General features: G+C 37.2%; 1 protein-coding gene across 1 annotated transcript in view; it reads right to left on the bottom strand.

The window, feature by feature from the left end:
* Positions 1-12,752: 12,752 nt before the first annotated feature.
* The window catches only part of WASL (WASP like actin nucleation promoting factor), a 66,037-nt gene continuing 59,151 nt past the window's right edge, over positions 12,753-19,638 (bottom strand). The window contains exon 11 of the mRNA XM_010367988.2: positions 12,753-15,393. Coding sequence (XP_010366290.1) covers positions 15,332-15,393 — 62 coding nt within the window. The 3' untranslated portion in view covers positions 12,753-15,331. The remainder of the gene's footprint in view (positions 15,394-19,638) is intronic.

Here is a 19,638-nt window from a genome sequence, read left to right as displayed (position 1 = left end):
GCATGACATTTGTATTCCTAGCTGGGCCATCTGGGTGGTCCAGAATGCCATAAAACGGGGTAGGAAATATAGCAGAAGCAGGTTTGGGAGGGGGAAAGATGAGTTTAATTTAAAACACATGGTGTCTGAGGTGCCTGTCCATTTGAATGTGTGGGTCTAGAATCGTGGGGGTGGGATCTGTGCTGGAAGTAAGGATGTGTGGGTCATGTGTTATGAATAGTATTTAAGGGTAGGGGTTTGGATAAGGTCACTTAGGAAGAGTGTGGAGAATGACAGAGGCTGAGTATGATCAGAGGGCAGAGAGAAGTCAGATGTGTTGTAAAGCAGAGAGCTGCACTACGGAAGGCATGTTCTGCAGCATAAAATGCCTCAGTGAGTCCTAGAGTTAGAAAGTGTTTACCAGAACATTGACCTTGGTGACAGCAAGTTCATGGGACAATGGAGGTGGAAATCAGATTGTAAGAGTGGTGTGGCACAACTCACCAAGACGAAGAGTGTAGTGCAGTCCTTCAAAAAGTGAGCACACTGCTCTGGTGGAGACTCAGAGGTTCCCCAAAGTCTCAGGATAAAAAAGGCACATCTTCTAGTATGTCATTTTACTTGACATGAGAAAAAACATTTCTCATGTAAAGGTTTAAAAACTTATATCTAAGATCCAAATAAAGTCAACTGAAAACTTAATTCCCTCCATGACAGCTCAAAGTCTTATGCAAGATTTCTGAGAATTCCTGGATGGAGAGGTGGGGGCTGGAGGCTTGTATGCTCATGGTCCTCTTTGGTTTCATACTCTAAGCATGCATCTTGCAAACTTATGATTAATGCCACTATTCCAAAGTACATTGACCACATCAGTCCTCATGCTTAACGTTCACAGACTCAACATGGCATGAAATTTTGGGAAATAAAGATGAGGTTGAGATTACAGCAACATAAACAACTTCAAATTGAGTATTAGATGCCCTCTGACGAAAAATCCTCTGGCTAACTCTCCACCAGAAAGTTATTCCCGTGGCTATTTTGTTTTCTTGTTGGTTTATCCCTTCTTTCCTCTTCTCATGATCCTGTTTCATTACCACTGTCCTAGATTACTCTTAAGAATCCCAAATTCTTCCACTCTTTCATGTACTGCAAGTTCAGCTCTCTCCACCCTCCTCCCAAAGGCAGCTCTAGCTCTACCGCTGCACACCCAAATGGGTCAATATGACCAGCAGATACATCTTTTATTTAATAGGAGCTACTCCAAAGTTGTGGTTGTGAATAAAATTTTCTTCCCTTTGGAAAATGGTATATCTCCTTGGTCACCACAAAAACCCTTGCTAAGTCCCTCATAATTGGACTATTGCATTCCTGATGATGCCTCACTGGTTTCTCTGTCTTCATCTTTTTTTTTTTTTTTTTCCTGAGACAGGGTCTTGCTCTATTACCCAGGCTGAAGTGCAGTGGCACGATCACGGCTCATTACAACTTCGAAATCCTGGGCTCAAGTGATTCTCTTTGCTCAGCCTCTCGAGTAGCTAAGACTACAGGCATGCAACACCACGTTCACATAATTTTTAAATTTTTTGTAGAGAATGGGATCTCACTGTGTTGCCCAGGCTGGTCTCAAACTCCTATACTCAAGAATCCTCCCGCCTTGGACTCCCAAACTGCTAAGATTACAGGCATGAGTCACTGCACTCGGCCTCTGTCTCCATTTTTATTTACCTCCAATTTGTCTTCAACAAGCCAGGGTGATATTTTTTCCAAAATTCAACTCTGATCACATCAGTCACCTGCTTAAACTTCTTTAATAGTAACCCATATTCTACAGAATAAAGTTCATATCCTTCAGCATGGCATATATGATTCTGATCATTTTTCTGCCTCATCTTCTAGCACTTGTCCTCAGGTACCCTGTGCTTAAGCCATATTGAGCTCTTGACACACATCTTTGCTTATATCATCTACCTGTTTGGAATTCCTTTCTCACTCTCTATATCTGGTTAATACCTACTCATCTTCCAAAAGACACTTTGAAAGATGAGTATCTTATTGACCTAAGGAGATGGGGAAAAAGGCATGATTCAAAAGAGCCTTTGCTCTTCTCCACACTCTCCCTTAGGTGACCTTATCCAGGCCTCTATCTTGAAATACCATCATACCACATGACCTCCAAGTCTTTACTCCAGTACAGAAACTACCCCTGCAATTCTTTTTTTTTTTTTTTTTTTTTTTTTTTTTTTTTTTTTTTTGAGATGGAGTCTCGCTCTGTCACCCAGGCTGGAGTGCAGTGGCCGGATCTCAGCTCACTGCAAGCTCCGCCTCCCGGGTTCACGCCATTCTCCTGCCTCAGCCTCCCGAGTAGCTGGGACAACAGGCGCCGCCACCTCGCCCGGCTAGTTTTTTTTTTTTTTTGTATTTTTAGTAGAGATGGGGTTTCACCGTGTTAGCCAGGATGGTCTCGATCTCCTGACCTTGTGATCCGCCCGTCTCGGCCTCCCAAAGTGCTGGGATTACAGGCTTGAGCCACCGCGCCCGGCCTTACCCCTGCAATTCTAAACCCACACATCCAAATGGAAAAACACCTCAGACACAATATACTTAAAATTGAACTCCTCTTCCTCTTCCAAAACCTTCGCTATATCCCACAGTCCTGCATATAACTGACTGGACAGTCTTCTCTATCCCTATCCCTCTTGTCTTCCCATTGGACAGTTACCTGTCTTTGATTTCCACACACTCAGCATTGATGAGGAGTTTTAATAGAGTGGTTGCCACATGAGTTGCTTAGGGACAGTAGCCATGTCTGATCTTGTTAGTGCTCCAGGGCTAAAGACATTTAATAAATGTTTGTTGAATAGATGAATGACTCCTAGAAAATGCAAACCGCTCACATGGCAGTTTTTATAATAGGATTTTGTATTTCTGATATCACACTACGGCTACAATTTGCCTGATAGAAAATGCCTCTGGTTCATTCAACACCTTTAGTCAGCATGAAACTCTGCTCTTGCTCCTCAAACACCATCCCCGCTTCCCCACCTCCTTGCTTTTGTTCACAGTGTCTCTTCAGTTCAGAATTTTCTTTTAAACATCTCCTTGGGTCAATAAGCTCTTCATCTTTCAAGGTTCACTCTCATAAAATTTACTTGTTCCATTCTTCCCTCTGAGTCTTCTTTGTCCTTCCCTTAAGCTTTTCTTTTGGTACCTACCATATTTTGCATTGCATTATATTATTTGTATATTTGTATACATGTCTTTTTTTTTTTTAGATGGAATTTTGCTCTTGTTACCCAGGCTGGAGTGCAATGGTGCAATCTCGGCTCACCACAACCTCCACCTCCCGGGTTCAAATGATTCTCCTGCCTCAGCCTTCTGAGTAGCTGGGATTACAGGCATGCACCACCACGCCCAGCTAATTTTGTATTTTTTTAGAAAAGACAGGGTTTCTCCATGTTGGTCAGGCTGGTCTCGAACTCCCGACTTCAGGTGATCTGCCTGCCTCGGCCTCCCAAAGTGCTGGGATTACAGGCATGAGCCACTGCACCCGGCCACGTTTTATCTTCCTACTATCCTACTGGATTGATATCCTGGGGATGAGGCACTATATCTTATGTTTGTGCCTTAAAAACTGCAAGGTCTCAATACATATATTCGATTAGATGGAGATAATTAGCTACTCAACAACAATGAAGAGACATCATGACAGTACCCTCTCACACTCCTCGAATGTGGTCAACAGTGGTATGGGATGCTTTTCCATTGTGCAATTACTAGATATTATATGAACGGTGCTGCTCAGCTATAAAGAAAGTCCCAATCAGTCATCCCTTTTGGAACTTCATGACTGAAAATATTTTACTTTTGAAAACCACACAATTAGATGACACGTTGACATACTAAAATGTTTCCAAGCCAAAAAGGGAGGATAGGTGTTAAGTATTTTACCCTCAAACACTTTTAGTATATTACTGCACTCTGCAGTAATATGGTAAGTGCCCAAAGTGAACTACTAGAATTGCTGTATTCCATGGCTTCTACCTTTTGAAGAAAGATACTGAGATCTGTAGATCAATCTATGGATCAGTGGTGGGCAAGCCAGATAGAAATGCCCCTGAGTCAGAAAATCAACAGCCCATGTGGATGGTCAGATGTGGGCAGACATCCAGTCAGCAAAGAACAATTCTCTGGGCAAGAGAGTCGTTACCACCTGGCCCTTGTCGTAGTGGTGGTGATGGAGGTGGGGGGATGTGTGGGACATGTACAAATGGGGTCCAACCAGAGCAAGAACTGACCCAGACTCTGGCAATGGGGCATAAGGCACTTGACTACCACCCTTGACAGGGCAGGACTAGGGCAAGGGAAGTTATACTGCAGATCTGAACTAAAGTACAGGCAGGGAGCTAAAGGAGTGGCTCAGAGGGGATGGGTGGAGTCTAGGAACAAGAGTACATCACTGGTCCTGTTTGCACAGTTCAAAAGAAAATGGCCTAAAGCTCCTTATAGAAACAAGGCTCTTCCCAGTGGAGGTAGAGGGATTGGAAAATGATGTAATAGGAAAGGAATGTATCGAAGTCTTGTGTGTAACAAATCACTTGTCTTCAATTTTGCTTTTACTTACAAATATTTATTTTGAATGCAAAATTTTTACATTGATCAAAAAGGATTGTGGTTGAGAAATGAGGTTCTAGAGGCAAGATTGGCCCCAAAAGTCTGGGACACGGCAGGACCTACGCATGGAGGCTAAAGGGCTCCAAGGAGCATGTCACTAAGGAGCCACCAACGGAGGCATTTCACTCTACCATCTCACTCTAACACTGGCACATTTTAGGGCCGGAGTTCTAACGATATCTACATTCACTTGCGCTGATACTCCTCCCTTAAAGACTCCACTCCTTTTCTATGTGAGAGCTGGCGGCAGAGGTCAGGCTGTGTAGTCAGGAATTGCTGTGCAGGTTTCGGTTGGGAGGGTATTTGGGGAAGCCAAGGGTTGACAACTGGAAAATGGAAGTCTGGTTCTCTAAATAAACTTTCCTGAGGTGAAATTATAATCTTTAAAACCTTAACTCTTGGAGTTCATTAGACAAATTTGCAATCTAAGGCTGAGGGTTTCATTTTGACATATCTGTTTGTACACTGACAATGCTGCATGAATTTTCAGATGACTAATCACTTGTTTCAGATTGAAACATTGTGTGATTAGCTTTATAGCCTTTAGAACAAGTTAAACAGTTTGTTAGCAACACAGCTTTTTTTTTTTGAGCCATATATTGAGAATGTTTTAAAAATTAGGCATGTTATTGAAATGTATACCAATCTTCTCACATCAAAAACTGTAGTCACTAGCACTAACTGCTAAATGTCTTTCTCCCTAAATAGAATCTCAGAAGATTCATTAATCACTGTTACATAAACACAAAACAAATGATCTAAAGTCACTTTCAGGTTACAGTTTGCAAGTTGTCCTTCCTGAATTTATTGTGAAATAATTCCCTGTCAAGCTGGGGGTGGGTTGGTGGCAGCACTCAGATTAAAAGGCAATACATTCCTGTGAACAAATTATCCAAAAAATAGCAGCTCAAAGGGATGCTTTACATTGAGGCAAAACTGGAAAAACACAGCTTTTTTTTTTTTTTTTCTTAAATTACATTTAAGGGGAAGAATCAGAGGGAAAATATATTGATACTTATTTGTGAATTTCTTTCTAGAAGTTATACCTCAATCTTCTGCATGTTAGCAATTGGGAGTTGTGGTGACTATGCAGGAAACCAGCAGCAACTGAAAATATCACATTCAAGAGGAGCAAAATAACACCAACTTTTTCTCTAAATGCTGCCAAGAATTTCTGGTGACTGTCTGCAGAGACACTTATAGAAAATTTAACAGGAATCTTGACCTGTTAGAACTTGCTGGGATGGATTACAATCCTTTTGCCTCAGAAGCTGTCACTAATAAAAGCTGTTTTCAAAGAAATACAAACTTTTTTTTTTTTTTTTTTTAAGCAACAAATCCAAGTTGTTCCTGACCTCCTTAAATTAAAAATCACCATTGGGTTCATTCAAAAGTATAAAATAAATATGAAATACTTAAGAAGACACAGTGGCCGAGATTACTCTAAATTCACAAAGAAAACTCTGAGGTAATGCCAAATAAATTGTTATGTAATCATTTATTAAGCATGTGGGATTACTCAAACATACCAGTTACCTAATCTAATATTTCAAGTGGAAAAAATATTTCATTGGTGAAGTAGGGAATGGGGATCAGGGATAAGCAACCCAGATAAAATATTTTAAAAATTCTATTCATGTACTCCAAAAATCTGGGGCTGTTCTAATCTTAAAACTTGCCTTAGTGGCTGCTGGTTTGGTTGCATGATTATAATGTATTTTCCTTTCTGTTGCCCCCCCTTTTTTTTTCTTTAATCAGTGTGACAGCATTTTTCTTTGGGTCTTTGCATGTGCATAAGCAGAAAAATCCCAAGCCCTCCACATTTGAAGTAGATAATTGGAATAACCATTTTATCACTGCATCCAGACCATCTCTGGTGTCTTAATGCTACCTGGTAGGCAGGGTACTATAGTGGTGAAGGGTTTATATTAAGACAGACTTTATTTTGAAGCCCAGCTCTGCCATTTACTAGCTACTTACATTTGTGCAAATTATTTAATCTAAGTTTCATTTGCTTTGGCTAAAATATTGGGATATCTTGCTTATAGAAACCATTTAATGTAGCATGCAACAATAAGTGTTCCCATAAATACTAGTTAGTATTACGAGAATTCTTTTCAACATGATTTTCCTCAAAGGAGTGGGGTGAGCACAGCCATGGGACTTTTGGAAGCCCCTCTAAATGGCTTCATCACCATCATGAAAATGTAGTCCAGTTTGAAACTAGATGAGAGCCCACATACCACCACCTCTGTAGAAAGGAGACAGGGCTAGAGGATGCCACCCTCAGGAAGTCAGAGAGCAGTCTACACTGGGAAACGCAAACTAAGTGGCTCAATTGTGCTCTCTGGAAACTGTGTATTAGAAAAATACCACTATGGACTCATACACGTATTGTCACTGCAAAGTAGGACGAGTATTTTAAGGTGTTCTACTAATAAGAAGTCCATGAAAGTTTCACTGCGCACCCATCCTCCAGTATCTATTCGCTTACAAGTTATAGAACCCACATATGAAAAAAACAAATCCTCCTCTGCGCATTTTATATCCACCCCCCTCCACTGCCCTCTTAATACCTGCACCTGAAAATTAGTACTCACTGCTGTAATGGGGGACAGGAGGGAATGGCAGAAACTATAAAACAAAATTGCATTGGATAATTTCTCCACGTTGTAAGCAGAATGAAAGTTATTACTATAATATTCAGAGAAAAAGAAAAGCAATGCTTTGAAGAGAAGCAGTAACTGAAGACTGAGAAGCAATGCCATAATTCTCTGAAACCTGTTGTTTCTTCTAGTTGCCTGTTCAACATCATGCAGTTTCTATCTTTTGAGATGCTGCAGGGAAAAAAAAGCCATTGGAAATTTAGGTCTTGAAACCAAACAGTTGAGAAAAACAGTTTTCTACATTTTGAATTTTATATAGGATGATTTACGTTCCTCCGTAAGAGAACCGAACAGCTCTAGCAAACTGCCTAATCCCATTGCCAAGGTGCATATTTAGTCAGGCTAGTTCTTCCAGAATAGATATTCATCTAAAAATGCCACCTCCACCTACATTTCTCTCAATAGCATGTTGGACACAGAGACTTCTGCATGTCCAAAATTCCATGGTTAATGGTCCCTTTTTCCAATTATAAGAGAACAAACAGATGATTTAGCTTTGACAAAATGATTCAAGGATATGTGTTTCCTACATCAGTGACTTAAACTCTCATATTTAGAAATAAATTATGCAGCAATTTCATATGAACCATCTTGCATAAAACAGCCTGTAGCCACCAAATCTTCCAACTAGCCTGTTTTCACCACTGAACCATTATCAGTCTTGTGGGTAACAATTACAAATATAAATCTCCTCCTTACCCTTTTATTTTACCAACATTTTCCCATTAGATTAGATGCCGAGTGCAGTCATGTAAACTTCCCAAGAATTATGACCTATGGATAAAAAGCTATTTCTCGATCTAAATGGAGTCAGCCACAGAATAATTTATGCATTAGTTCCTTCTCCTTGTACTTAGCAAGTTGTTTTAAATTTCCACAGGTCACGATGGTTCTATAAATATTTTATATACATCAATATACATAAATGTTCTTGCCCATGCATACTAAGACAATCTCTAAATAACATGAAGTAGTTCCAAGACTGGCCTCTCTAGTGACCTGCTAACGCAGGCTTTGTGCTTTTGCACGTTTGGAAGTGGCCTCAGCTGTTGGTACACACACACACAACCAATGTATCTCTCCAAGAGTGTCAAGCTTTTCCAGCTGTCCTTTACTTCTCCACCAATGCATGCCTTTTTGCCATTCTTTCCCAATTGGTCATGTGCACAATTTCTATCCCAAATCCCACTGTGTCAAGGGAACTTAACTATAAATACTTGCTAAGGAAGTGACAGAAGAAAAAAAAAAATAAGCCTGATTTCTCAATGGGACTTAGCATTACATGGTCACATGAATTTCCTGTATTACCATGATCTTAGAGATTAGTACACAGAGAGATTTGTTTTATTCTGGGGTCTATTTCCAACTTACAGTAATACTCATTTAAAATAGTTTGTTTCAGTATAGGACATTAGAGTAATACTTGCATTCAAGTGCATTTATCCATTGGCTTTGAAAATAAATCATACTTCTGGAAATTCCTGAAGACTCAGGAATATTAAGAGAACATTTCCTTACATTTCTGTTCCTTCTTGTTTTAGTCATCATTTCCCATTAATATTTAAGAAACGTGTATATTTAAAAGCTTTCTGGAGAAAACCTTCAGAAAAAATTCCTTTACAGTTTTACAACACCTATGTCTACCCTCAATTTTGTGGAAAAACTTACCAATGTGAAGACAGAGCGATAGTTTTTCACAAGTTGAAAGATACCCCAAAGTTTATTATGGCAGGCAGTTCACAGGTAGGCTCATTACCACAACCCTAATATCACAAGGTAAGACCAAGATACAAAGATAACGCTACACTGAAGTGTTAACCTGCCATGCAGTGGTAATGGCAACTACATTTCTTTTTTTCTGTACATATAAGTTACCCTATCTTTTCCAACAACCTATCAAATACCATTTAACAGTAGTACATAATTAGTGAAGTAGTATTTGCAAAGTCTTTACAGAATCAAAACTGAACTCAAATGCACAATCTATTTGTTTCTCCTAAGCTGGTGAAATGATCTTGGTTAGTATGATTTAGACAATTTGGAATCAAACAAACAAACAAAAAACCATGAAAAACACAGTGATTCCCATAACACATCAGTTTTTCTGCTGTTTTGAGTTTTTGGAAAACAAAGTGATGAAAGTGCTAAAGCAAACAGGGTGCTAAAGGGCTCACATAGTGTGCGCAGACTACCTCTCTCTGCACAGTCTAACTGGCCTAAACCATGTCAAGTTAATGCAGTATGTTGGCTATAGAACTTTAGGGCACTGGTGCAGATCTAAATCTGGCTCAGAATCTACTTGAACTTCCTGAACATCTCTGGGCAGCAAGTCCATTATAAACATGTTCTAGAGCATCCAGATATTCAACCATGGTCAAAGCAAGGCCTCTTAAATAGAATCCTAAGGTCCATTTACTGGTGGTTTGGAAAGAATGTGGTTCAAATACTGAGGCTATGCTTGTATCCACAACAAAGTTCAGAAAACTTAAAAAAAAAAAAAAAAAAAAAAAAAAAGAAAAAACCCTTACACCCGAATGGTCAGGTGTAGTTGAGCTTTAGCTACGAAAATTAAGAAAAGGTTTGGCCCTTATGCATTCACATCCTTGCTCAATAAACAAACAAAACACAAATATGAGTTGCCTCCTCTAGAACTAGTTTTCGTCCCTAAAAATGGAGATTCAACTGCATTTCTCAATTCTACTTGCTGAGCATTCCCCAGATCACCAAAATATGCTTACAAACACAAACTCTCCTTTCTGTTCTCTGCCTCCTTAGATTCCCATCCTGGCTTAAAAAAAAAGAAAAAATTATGTCAGACACTGATTTAGTGAGCTAAATTATGCTTGCCTTTAAGACAACTATAGAACTGAGACATGAACAGCTTTGCTTTCCCATAGTTACCCGGACATGATAATGCCTTTTCATTTGTTTCTTGTATTTGTTTCACAAATACAAGACCCACATTTTATTTTCCTGTCTCTTTTCTAGTAAGGTTGAAATACATGTAACCAAGTTAGGATCTCCCTCTCTCTCATCAATAATAAAGCCAGAGTTGGATTTGAAACATTGTCCTTGTGGTCCTTGGAAGAACTCCTGGTCTTTAAATTGACAAGTGCAGCTGTTGATCAAGTATTATTCAGAAAATTAATATATTCTTAAACTAATTTTCTGTCAGACAAGTTGATTGTAAAGACTTATACTTATGTATAAGTAAAAACAATGCCTATTTACATCTGTAAGAAACTGACAAAAATAATTTGGATGTAGAATGAAAAGCTCAACCTCATTTCAACTCTGTACTAGATGACAGAAATGCCCTGTGATGAACAAATGCTTGGGCAATGTAGGGTGACTGCCACCAATGAGCCAAAATACAATCACATGCATCAGAGTCAGAGGCTGACTCCTCAAAGCAAGCCAGCTTTTCTGGTTAGAGATGGACACAGGATGCTGGCGGTGTCTACCAACACCCAGATGATATAAGGGTGACATCTGTAGCCATATATCTTTCAGAAACAAATGAAATCTGCAGTTTATCCTTAAGAAAAAGAGAAAGGCATACAATAGGATTATGGTGCATGAGAAAGAGCAGCTGAACTAGTCAGATCTGGCTTCTAGTAAAGATACTTCTAATTAACCTCGGGCAAGCCCCACAAGCACTGTATGAAGCAACACCCTCACCTGCAAAATTAGGGAATAGGCATGGTGGTGTCCACATGCCTCTGTTCTCATATAACTCAATGGTCTCCAAACGTCTTTCATTTATGAAGTAAGTATTTTAGATTTAAATGATGTAAATGTGGGTGGGGACCTATCCTATCCACTGCTGTATCTTAATGTCCACCACACATTTAGTTCATAATTAAATGTGATGATTTTGATGCTTTAAAAATCCTTAAAATTAGGCCTTGATGAAAATCTTCACACATCTAGCAATAGCTAGACAAGACAAAATTTAGGTCAAGAAATGCTAACCAATTCAAGACAGAAAATAGTGTTTTGTTCAAGTTCCATAATGCAATCTGATACTGCTGAAATTGAACTTTGCTAAATATTTTTTTTTTTTAATCTTAAGGTAGATTTTTTTGTGGTTGTTAAATAATTCAGAGACTACTTCAAGTTTTTAGAAATGTCCCAATACACAAATATCTGATTAGACTGAAACCACCTATAAACTACAATCCATTATGTTTTACTCAAAATAATTGTGTGCTATTCTTACCTTGACTTGTCAATCTTGATGGTGCGCATGGCCAATTTAGAGTTGCACTGGACTTGGGTAATAGTAAACACTGTATCAACAATTAACACAATCTGTGATGCTTTTCTTTTTTTGGAAAAACCTATGGCAGATGCACCCGGAGACAAATTTTTCAATAGGCTCCTCATGGCAGTGGAGGATGCCACGTATTACATACAGAAGTAAAAGCGGTAGCTGCAAAGCATGTTCCCTAACATATTCGTAACAGTGTACTATACCTTTCCCAGAGGCTTCCTTAGAAAGCAAAGTTTTTTTTTTTTAAATCCATGAATAAATGACCAAGAGATTATAAAGAATGCTGTGTTTTGGAGGTGAGACGTGACAATGTCAATAAATGTGGAAGGTAAAATTTCCCAACATTTCCATACAGGTTTTTCTATTGTACTATAAATAAGCCTTATCTCTATACTTGTCCTTTAGGAACTCTGTTTCTAAAACAAGAGTTATCTCGGGAATCCCCTTTGTTCATTAGATAAAAATGATGTGACAGAAACAATTCTTAGGCACATTTCACTTCTCTTTAAAAAATTCTTTTAAAAGTCTAATATATTCTTAAGTGTTCACATTTGCACAACAGAAACAACTTTTATTTAACAGAATGTATTACTCTTGAAATGGTTAAATTTAGCCAAAGCTCTTAAAAGTAATTTTGTAGCATCCTACACTCTGAATTCCACAACTCAGTTTAATCTTCAGACACCCACTTGTTCCAGTCAGTGAAACAGAAAATTCTATTTATCAAAAACAGTTTCCTGTTTAAAATGAGCACCCTCTTTGATACTATTTATTAAAAGCTACTTATGTCCCATTACAAGCTGCTATATTTGGCATTTATTGAAACTACCAGTAAACTCCAATATCATTATGATTTAGAAAACTTCAACATTTTTGGTATGTGGAAGAGTTCCAAACAGTTTGACCTTGCAATGTGAATGCTCTGTAAACCACAACAGTGGCTTCTAGGGGAGCTGCTGAGCAGCTGTCATGTTTCCCAACAGAACAGGGTGTAACATTCTTCTGCTTACCATGTTTATTTAATGGCACACTCTAACTCTCAGGGCAGGCAGTCTGCTGAAAAAATCAACCATTATCATTGATTGCTGTGTACCCTTCGCTATACAGTTAAAAAACATTTAAACCTATTTGACTCTTTTGACAATAAATAAAACACATTATTTTATACTATTTGGGTCAAATTAATTTTATTATGCTCCATGATGAATTGCCACCAGTGCAACATCCTATTCACTATACATTTCAAAAAAAGAATTCACATACTAAACAAAATTTCAGTTGTTTGAAAATGAAATGATTGAAAGTCTTTATGAATCTCATACATACAATATGTGGCTAGCTGAAATTGTCTATCACGTAGCATTTAGATATAAAAAGCCTCATGCTAGTTTGTTAAATGCAAAGGCTACCAGACGACCATTTAGCTGGAGAATATACAGGAGGCTTTCAGACAACGCACAGGTATAGTGCTGCTCACAGTGCAGGATGGTAGAGGACTGAAACATGCAACCTTACACCTTACTTGGTAAAGCAGATTTAGTCTTCATGCCTGGACTGAACTCCACAGCTGCTGTGTTTCAACCGATAGTTATTTAGACTTTTTGCAACAACAACCAATGTCTTTTTTTTCTTTAAGAAAAAAAGAGTAAACCAATCACCTTTGGCAAATTATATGTCCATTTTACATGTTTAAAATTGTGCTTCGAATTCAAAGAATGGATACTCTCTGCTAAGAGAAGCTCCTGATAAATATTCATTATTTCTAAAGTTAGCTGGAAAATCTAGGATTTATTGGCCAAAAGTTAAGAGAGATCTTAAACTGGCCTTACCCTGAAGACATTTCTAGGAAATTTAAAATATTTTTTATATTGTCAAAAAGAAAAAAAAAATTTAAATTAACTTACTTGAAATAATTATAATATCCCATTTAACTTTTGTACAAATTCCTGATTTTATTGGTTAGTAGTTGTCCAGCCTCATCTGCACCAGATTCACTGAGCTCAAGCCACAATAAAAATGATAGTAAGTAGAAAAAGGTTTCTAGCAGCAGAGGGCACTGTTGTTGCAAGAAACAAAAAGTCTAGAATCTTTCCCATGTGCTTAAATTACTCTTGCAAGAAACATAACATTCTTTGAATAACTTAACTATTTTACTGCACCACTTACTGCTTTCAGCAACAAAACCTTTTAAATTATTTCTTATGATAACTAGATGCATGATCACTAGAGATTATGTAATAAATGGTTAAAATTCAAGCCACATCTTGCAGGTCCAGCCTGTCAAGATCTGCCAATACTAGATTTGGGTCGGTACAATTCTAGATAGCGTAATTTTTAGTTGGATATTGTGACTATAGTAATGAAATACATTTGGAACTACATTATGCATATGACTCAATGTGAGAAAAATATGTGTCTGTATTTAAATCAGATAATTTTCTACCTAAAATTTAAAGTAGGTAGGTATGACAATTAGCATTATAAATATGAAACAACCACCTTTAGGCAGATTAGTGTACTGTAGAGAGGCAAAGAAACCCTACTTTTAACACACCATTTAGTATGCATAACAAATGTGCAGGTTGTAAAGTTTTATCTTTTAAAAAAATCTATCATTCAGTTATGTGTTCCAAGAAATTTGACATTGGGACCACCAATCTTAAGAAAAATGTAACCCTTCACATGCTATTTGACAAAAACCCTCAAAAATTATCAAAATAACTGCATGTTAGGTTCTGTGCTTTGATGCATATCTTTGCCAACTAGATTAGATTTTTATGGTTGGTATTTCTAAATACCTCAATCCACACAAAGTGCAAAATAAAAATGCTAAAACTCCACAGTATTTTAGTACTATTCTGATTTGTACGGTATTTTTAACCAAATATTGGAGTAACCATAATATTATTTCAGTTCATGTAGAATGAAAACTACTCCCTAAATCCCCCAAACTCCAACTTAAATTTTGTTTCAGAGTAATACCAAAAAAATTTTCAGAAATTTTGCCAAAAAGAGCCTGCCACATTTGCTACAGCATAAAAATAACCTCAGTCAATAACAAGTATGTAAGGGCTCCTTATGATCCCAGTCTGCAAATACCACTGCTATACCAATAACAGGCAGTATTGCTGTAAGAGGTGTGTTACTCATCTTCCCCACTAGTATCTCTGTAGTGATTTTACGTAGAGCATATTGCTAAAATTTGAGAAACTGCATCGGTGTAGTGATATCTACAGAACTGTGCAATGTATCAGCTTCAACATTCATATGTAGCGTTGTATTCAAAATAAAGGGGCTAAAGAAACTAAGGTTTGCATCACTTAAAAAAGAATGTAGTGCTATACTAGATTTTTTTTTTTTAAGAAACTTTAGGTACAGAAAAAGTAGGGTATGAAAATAGTGTTTTCCTTCTGGCATTATAAGTAAATTACATTAAGGTTTTTGTCAGTCTCACATATAGTATTTAAACTCCCTTGCTGATGGAATGAAAAATATTCACAAATCAAGTGAGCATCCTGGTGTAAACTTGCACACAATAACAGGGAGTAGCTTTGTAGAGGATTACGACAAACCTTTACAGATTAAATGAGGTATTGCACAGATTAAAAAAAAGCAAAAAAGGCAACAAAAATATACAGCAAATTGGTAGAACATTTACATGATAATTTTACAGAATCCACAGACAGAAAGTAGTGTTTAGTATTTCACCTTAAAAATATATATATATATAATATATAGATCAGTCTTCCCACTCATCATCATCCTCAAAATCTTCTTCATCATCTTCATCTTCATCTTCATCTAGAAGAAAATAATCGAGACAATTAAAACATGCATAAATAAAATGACATGACATAATTCTTGGGTGGTTTCTCCAATTATTTAACTCCTGAAACACAGATAATGTGACTCCCAGAAGAATCCAGTTACTAAAACAGTTTAAAGTGAATCTAAAGAAAAATATTTATAGAGTATGATAGTAAAGATTAAAACAGGGCTCAGGAGACAATGGTTCTAGTCCCTTAATATCTATGTGACAAATTTCAACGTGTTAATGTATAAAATCACATCTGGGTTGACCTGTCACAAATCTAACTGCCTTCTTGTACTCTTCATGTGGATTCTCAAACTCAAAACTTCTAACTTTTATTTCCTTCCCCAATCTTCTTTTCCTGCTCCATCTCAATAAATGGCATCACCATCCTGTCACATAACCAGGCCAAAAACCTAGAAATTATTAGTACTTCCTCCTTTTTCACGATCCAATTATCAAGCCTGCTCTTCTTCACCTCTTTCACTGCTACTCTCCACACCACCATCACATCCTGCCTGGATTACTTCAATTCTAGAGTCTATTTGACTCAGAGCAAATGGAGTGATATTATTTAAATTCCAAGTTTAAAAAATATGTTGCTACCCTTCTTAAAGTCCTCCTGTGGCTACCACTGCTATTTGAATGAAGTCTGTCGTTACCTCCCTCCACAAGACCCTACATGATTTGCCCAGATACAGTCTCTCCCTCTCTCCAAACTTTTCTCATAATGCACTCTCCATTCAAGTCACTCTCTCTAGTAAGATGGTCTCCTTTCTGTCCCTTAAACTTACCAATCTTATTCTGGCTTTAGAACTTCTGCAGTAGCCATTTCTTTTGTTAAACTGAATCTTTTCATCATTTAGGAACCATTCAAACACTACTTCCTCAGAGAGGCCTTTCCTGACCATCATATGTAAAGTATAGCCCTTCCCCACAATCAGTAACTGCCTATCCCATTTTATTTTCCTCATACCACTTACTAATATCTGAAATTATTATACTTTATCTATTAAATTCCATGACAGCAGGTACCTTGCCTATCTTATTTTTCACTGTATCCTCAACACCGAAACAGCGCTACACATCAGCTGTTCAATAAATATTTGTTGAAGGAATATTTAGATGTCATCAGATTTTATAAGCACACTTCTGTATTATAATGACTTTCCATATTTAACCTCTTTATATACCTATATATAAAATATGTATAAATATATATGCCTATATATAAATATATATACATTTATATATACATACATACAGGACCCATGAAGGCCAAGTATATAAAGTGAGACAGTAGCTGAGTAATTGGACTTGGTAATGATAAAGAGCCAGTAAGACTGTGTGACATATGTGTGGGTTACATGTACAGAACACAGAACCATCTTTTTCTTCTATTTTTCTCCATATAAAATTGATTGTGTGAAGGTAGTATTTGAAGAAGTACTGGAGTTGCAGTATTAGAACTTGAATAACAGAAGCCTAAGAGAGGCAACGTTATCTTCTCTTAGCCCTAAACTAAGTTGTTACTTTTATAACAATAATTATTTATTTATATATTTATTTATTTAAGTCTGAGGGTCAGCTCTAAATTGTTACAGAATTTATTTGGAAAGGAGTTCAACTGACTTCATGTTAATTTTTGTGTTTACTTTCTAGCAAGGGAAATAATTTGCTACCAGCTTATGCTAGACATGCTTCACAAAATTTACCTGGATGAAAAGCATCAAAGACACCCGACTATGCTGGCATTACAGAGTGACAAAAGACAGAAACTTATCAGTATCTATGGTGAAGAGGAAGATGTAGCTAATAATTCCATCATCAGGTACTACCACAGAAATACTAATAGTTAAAAGAAATGGGTCTGAAAATAAGTAAAAACCATCCTATATTTTCATTATATTAGCATGACTATTATATATTATTAAAAAAAAAAAAAAAACAAAAATGTATTGTAGGGAAATAATTAGCAGAACTCACAGATACCAGCATAGAATAAACGCATTTTCAGAATCATGTATTTCACAGAAGCCTTACATTTCTTATGAATGAATGAAGACCTTTCTTTATCTCTTCCTAGCAAACAACCTCTAAACAAAGCTTGAGATTTTTAATCTCATTCCTGTGACATTACTATGACATAAAAAATTCAGGCAGTTTACTTCAGCTGTGAGGATTAGGGCTAAGAATTTAGGCAATTTTCACTGTTTTAGAGTTTGCTAAAGAAGACTATACCATAGATACAACCTTAACTTTAAATACCATGTGTCTATATATATCCTACTGACATACAATTTAACAATTCAGACCTCTCCTGTGACTTCCAGACTCATAACCAAATGCCTACTCCACATCTATAGTTGAATTAACAGGTATCTCAAATTTAATACGTAAAACCAAACTCCTAATCTTCCCTCTCAAACTTTTTCTACCTAAGTCTTTCTGCTTTCCAGTTGTTCAAGTCAAAAACCTTGGAGTTATCTTGCACTCTTATTTTTCTTCAACTTTCATTTTCAAACCATCAGCAAACCCAGTGATCTCCACATTCAAAATATAACTAATATTTAACCACTTCTCATTGGTGCTATAAACCTGGTTCAAGTCTCCATGATCTCTTGCTTGGATCATTACTACACCTCTGCTAAAAATCCTCCAACGGCTTCCCATCACATTCAGAATAAAAGCTAGTGTACTTCCAGGGGTCTCCAAAGCCTTACCACTGGCCTCCTACGACTTCTTGTATTTCATTCCTTACTATTCTTTCCCTCCCTCTCTTGCAAGCTCCCTGATCTCCTCACTGTTTCTCAACCTAACAGACTGTCTGTTCTTTCTGTTCTTTCCATCGGATACACTTTCCCTAGTTTTCTACATGGTTCACTTCCTGAACTGCTGGTCTTTTCTTAAATGTCACCTCAGTTAGGCTTTATCGTCCCTTATCATCCTTTATCATTTCAAAATGAACCTCTCTCTCTCTCAACAGCCTGCTCCCTATTTCCCTTTTCTGTTAGACTTTTGTCCTTAGTTCATGTCACCATTTAACATACTGTATGTTTTTCTAGTTTGCTTTGTTTACTGCTTGTCTCTCTCTCTCTCATTAGACCTAATGCATGTTGATGAAGGAAGGGACTTCTGTTGTTTTGTCAAAATTTTATTACTATTCCACAATAAATATTTATCTCTATCTCTGTAATGGAACAAATATGCCTATTTAAGGAAAATAAACACTGCTCAAGGATCTTAGGACATACACATCCTTACAGAGAAACAAAAGGAAGATAACATTTACTGAGCACCTACTATGTGCTAGGCAATCTGCTGATTAGTGACATACTATTTAATTCTCATATCTATATGCTTTGTGAATTCTTTGAATGTAACAAACAAGAAACTGAGGCTCAGAGATCTCAGAGATTAAATAAATCTAATAAGAAAGATCTGATTCTAGCACATTATGTTAGAGAAGCTATTTAGCAAACCTTAACCACTCCAATCAGCAACACTCATATTCTTGTTCTTTCTTTAAAGCAATATTCATTTATATGGTGGTATGTATATGTTTAATAATAACCTCAGAATATGTACTGGTTTATTCAAATCAACCTTTTAGAAAATGATAAAGGTTTAAAAAAGGTCAGTATTCTTTAGCAAACTCTAGAAACAGTAAAAATTACTTAAAATTCTTAGTCCTAATCCTCACAGATGAGGTAAATAGCCTGATTTATTATTATTTTTATTATTATTTAATTAATTTTATTTTTTTGAGACGAAGTTTTGCTCTTGTTGCCCAGGCTGGAGTGCAATGGTGCGATCCTGGCTCACCGTGACCTCCACCTCCCGGGTTCAAGTGATTCTCCTGCCTCAGCCTCCCGAGTAGCTGGAATTACAGGCATGTGTCACCACGCCCGCTAATTTTTTTGTATTTTTAGTAGAGATGGAGTTTCTCCATGTTGGCTGGGCTAGTCTTGAACTCCCAACCTCAGGTGATCCACCCGTCTCGGCCTCCCAAACTGCTGGGATTACAGGCATGAGTCACTGCACCCGGCCCTGAATCTTTTATGTCACAGTAATGTCACAGGAATAAGATCTAAAAATCTCAAGCTTTGTTTAGAGGTTGTTTGCTAGGAAGTCTATCAGCATTTCCTGATATAGGAAACAAAACGGTCAATATTCCCAAAGCTCTTCTTTCAATTTACGGCTATGGCTGTGGTGGTATTGCATTTGTTAAGTCT

Source organism: Rhinopithecus roxellana, chromosome 6, assembly GCF_007565055.1.
Source record: "Rhinopithecus roxellana isolate Shanxi Qingling chromosome 6, ASM756505v1, whole genome shotgun sequence".
Taxonomy (NCBI): domain Eukaryota; kingdom Metazoa; phylum Chordata; class Mammalia; order Primates; family Cercopithecidae; genus Rhinopithecus; species Rhinopithecus roxellana.
This window is presented reverse-complemented; position numbering and strand designations above follow the sequence as displayed.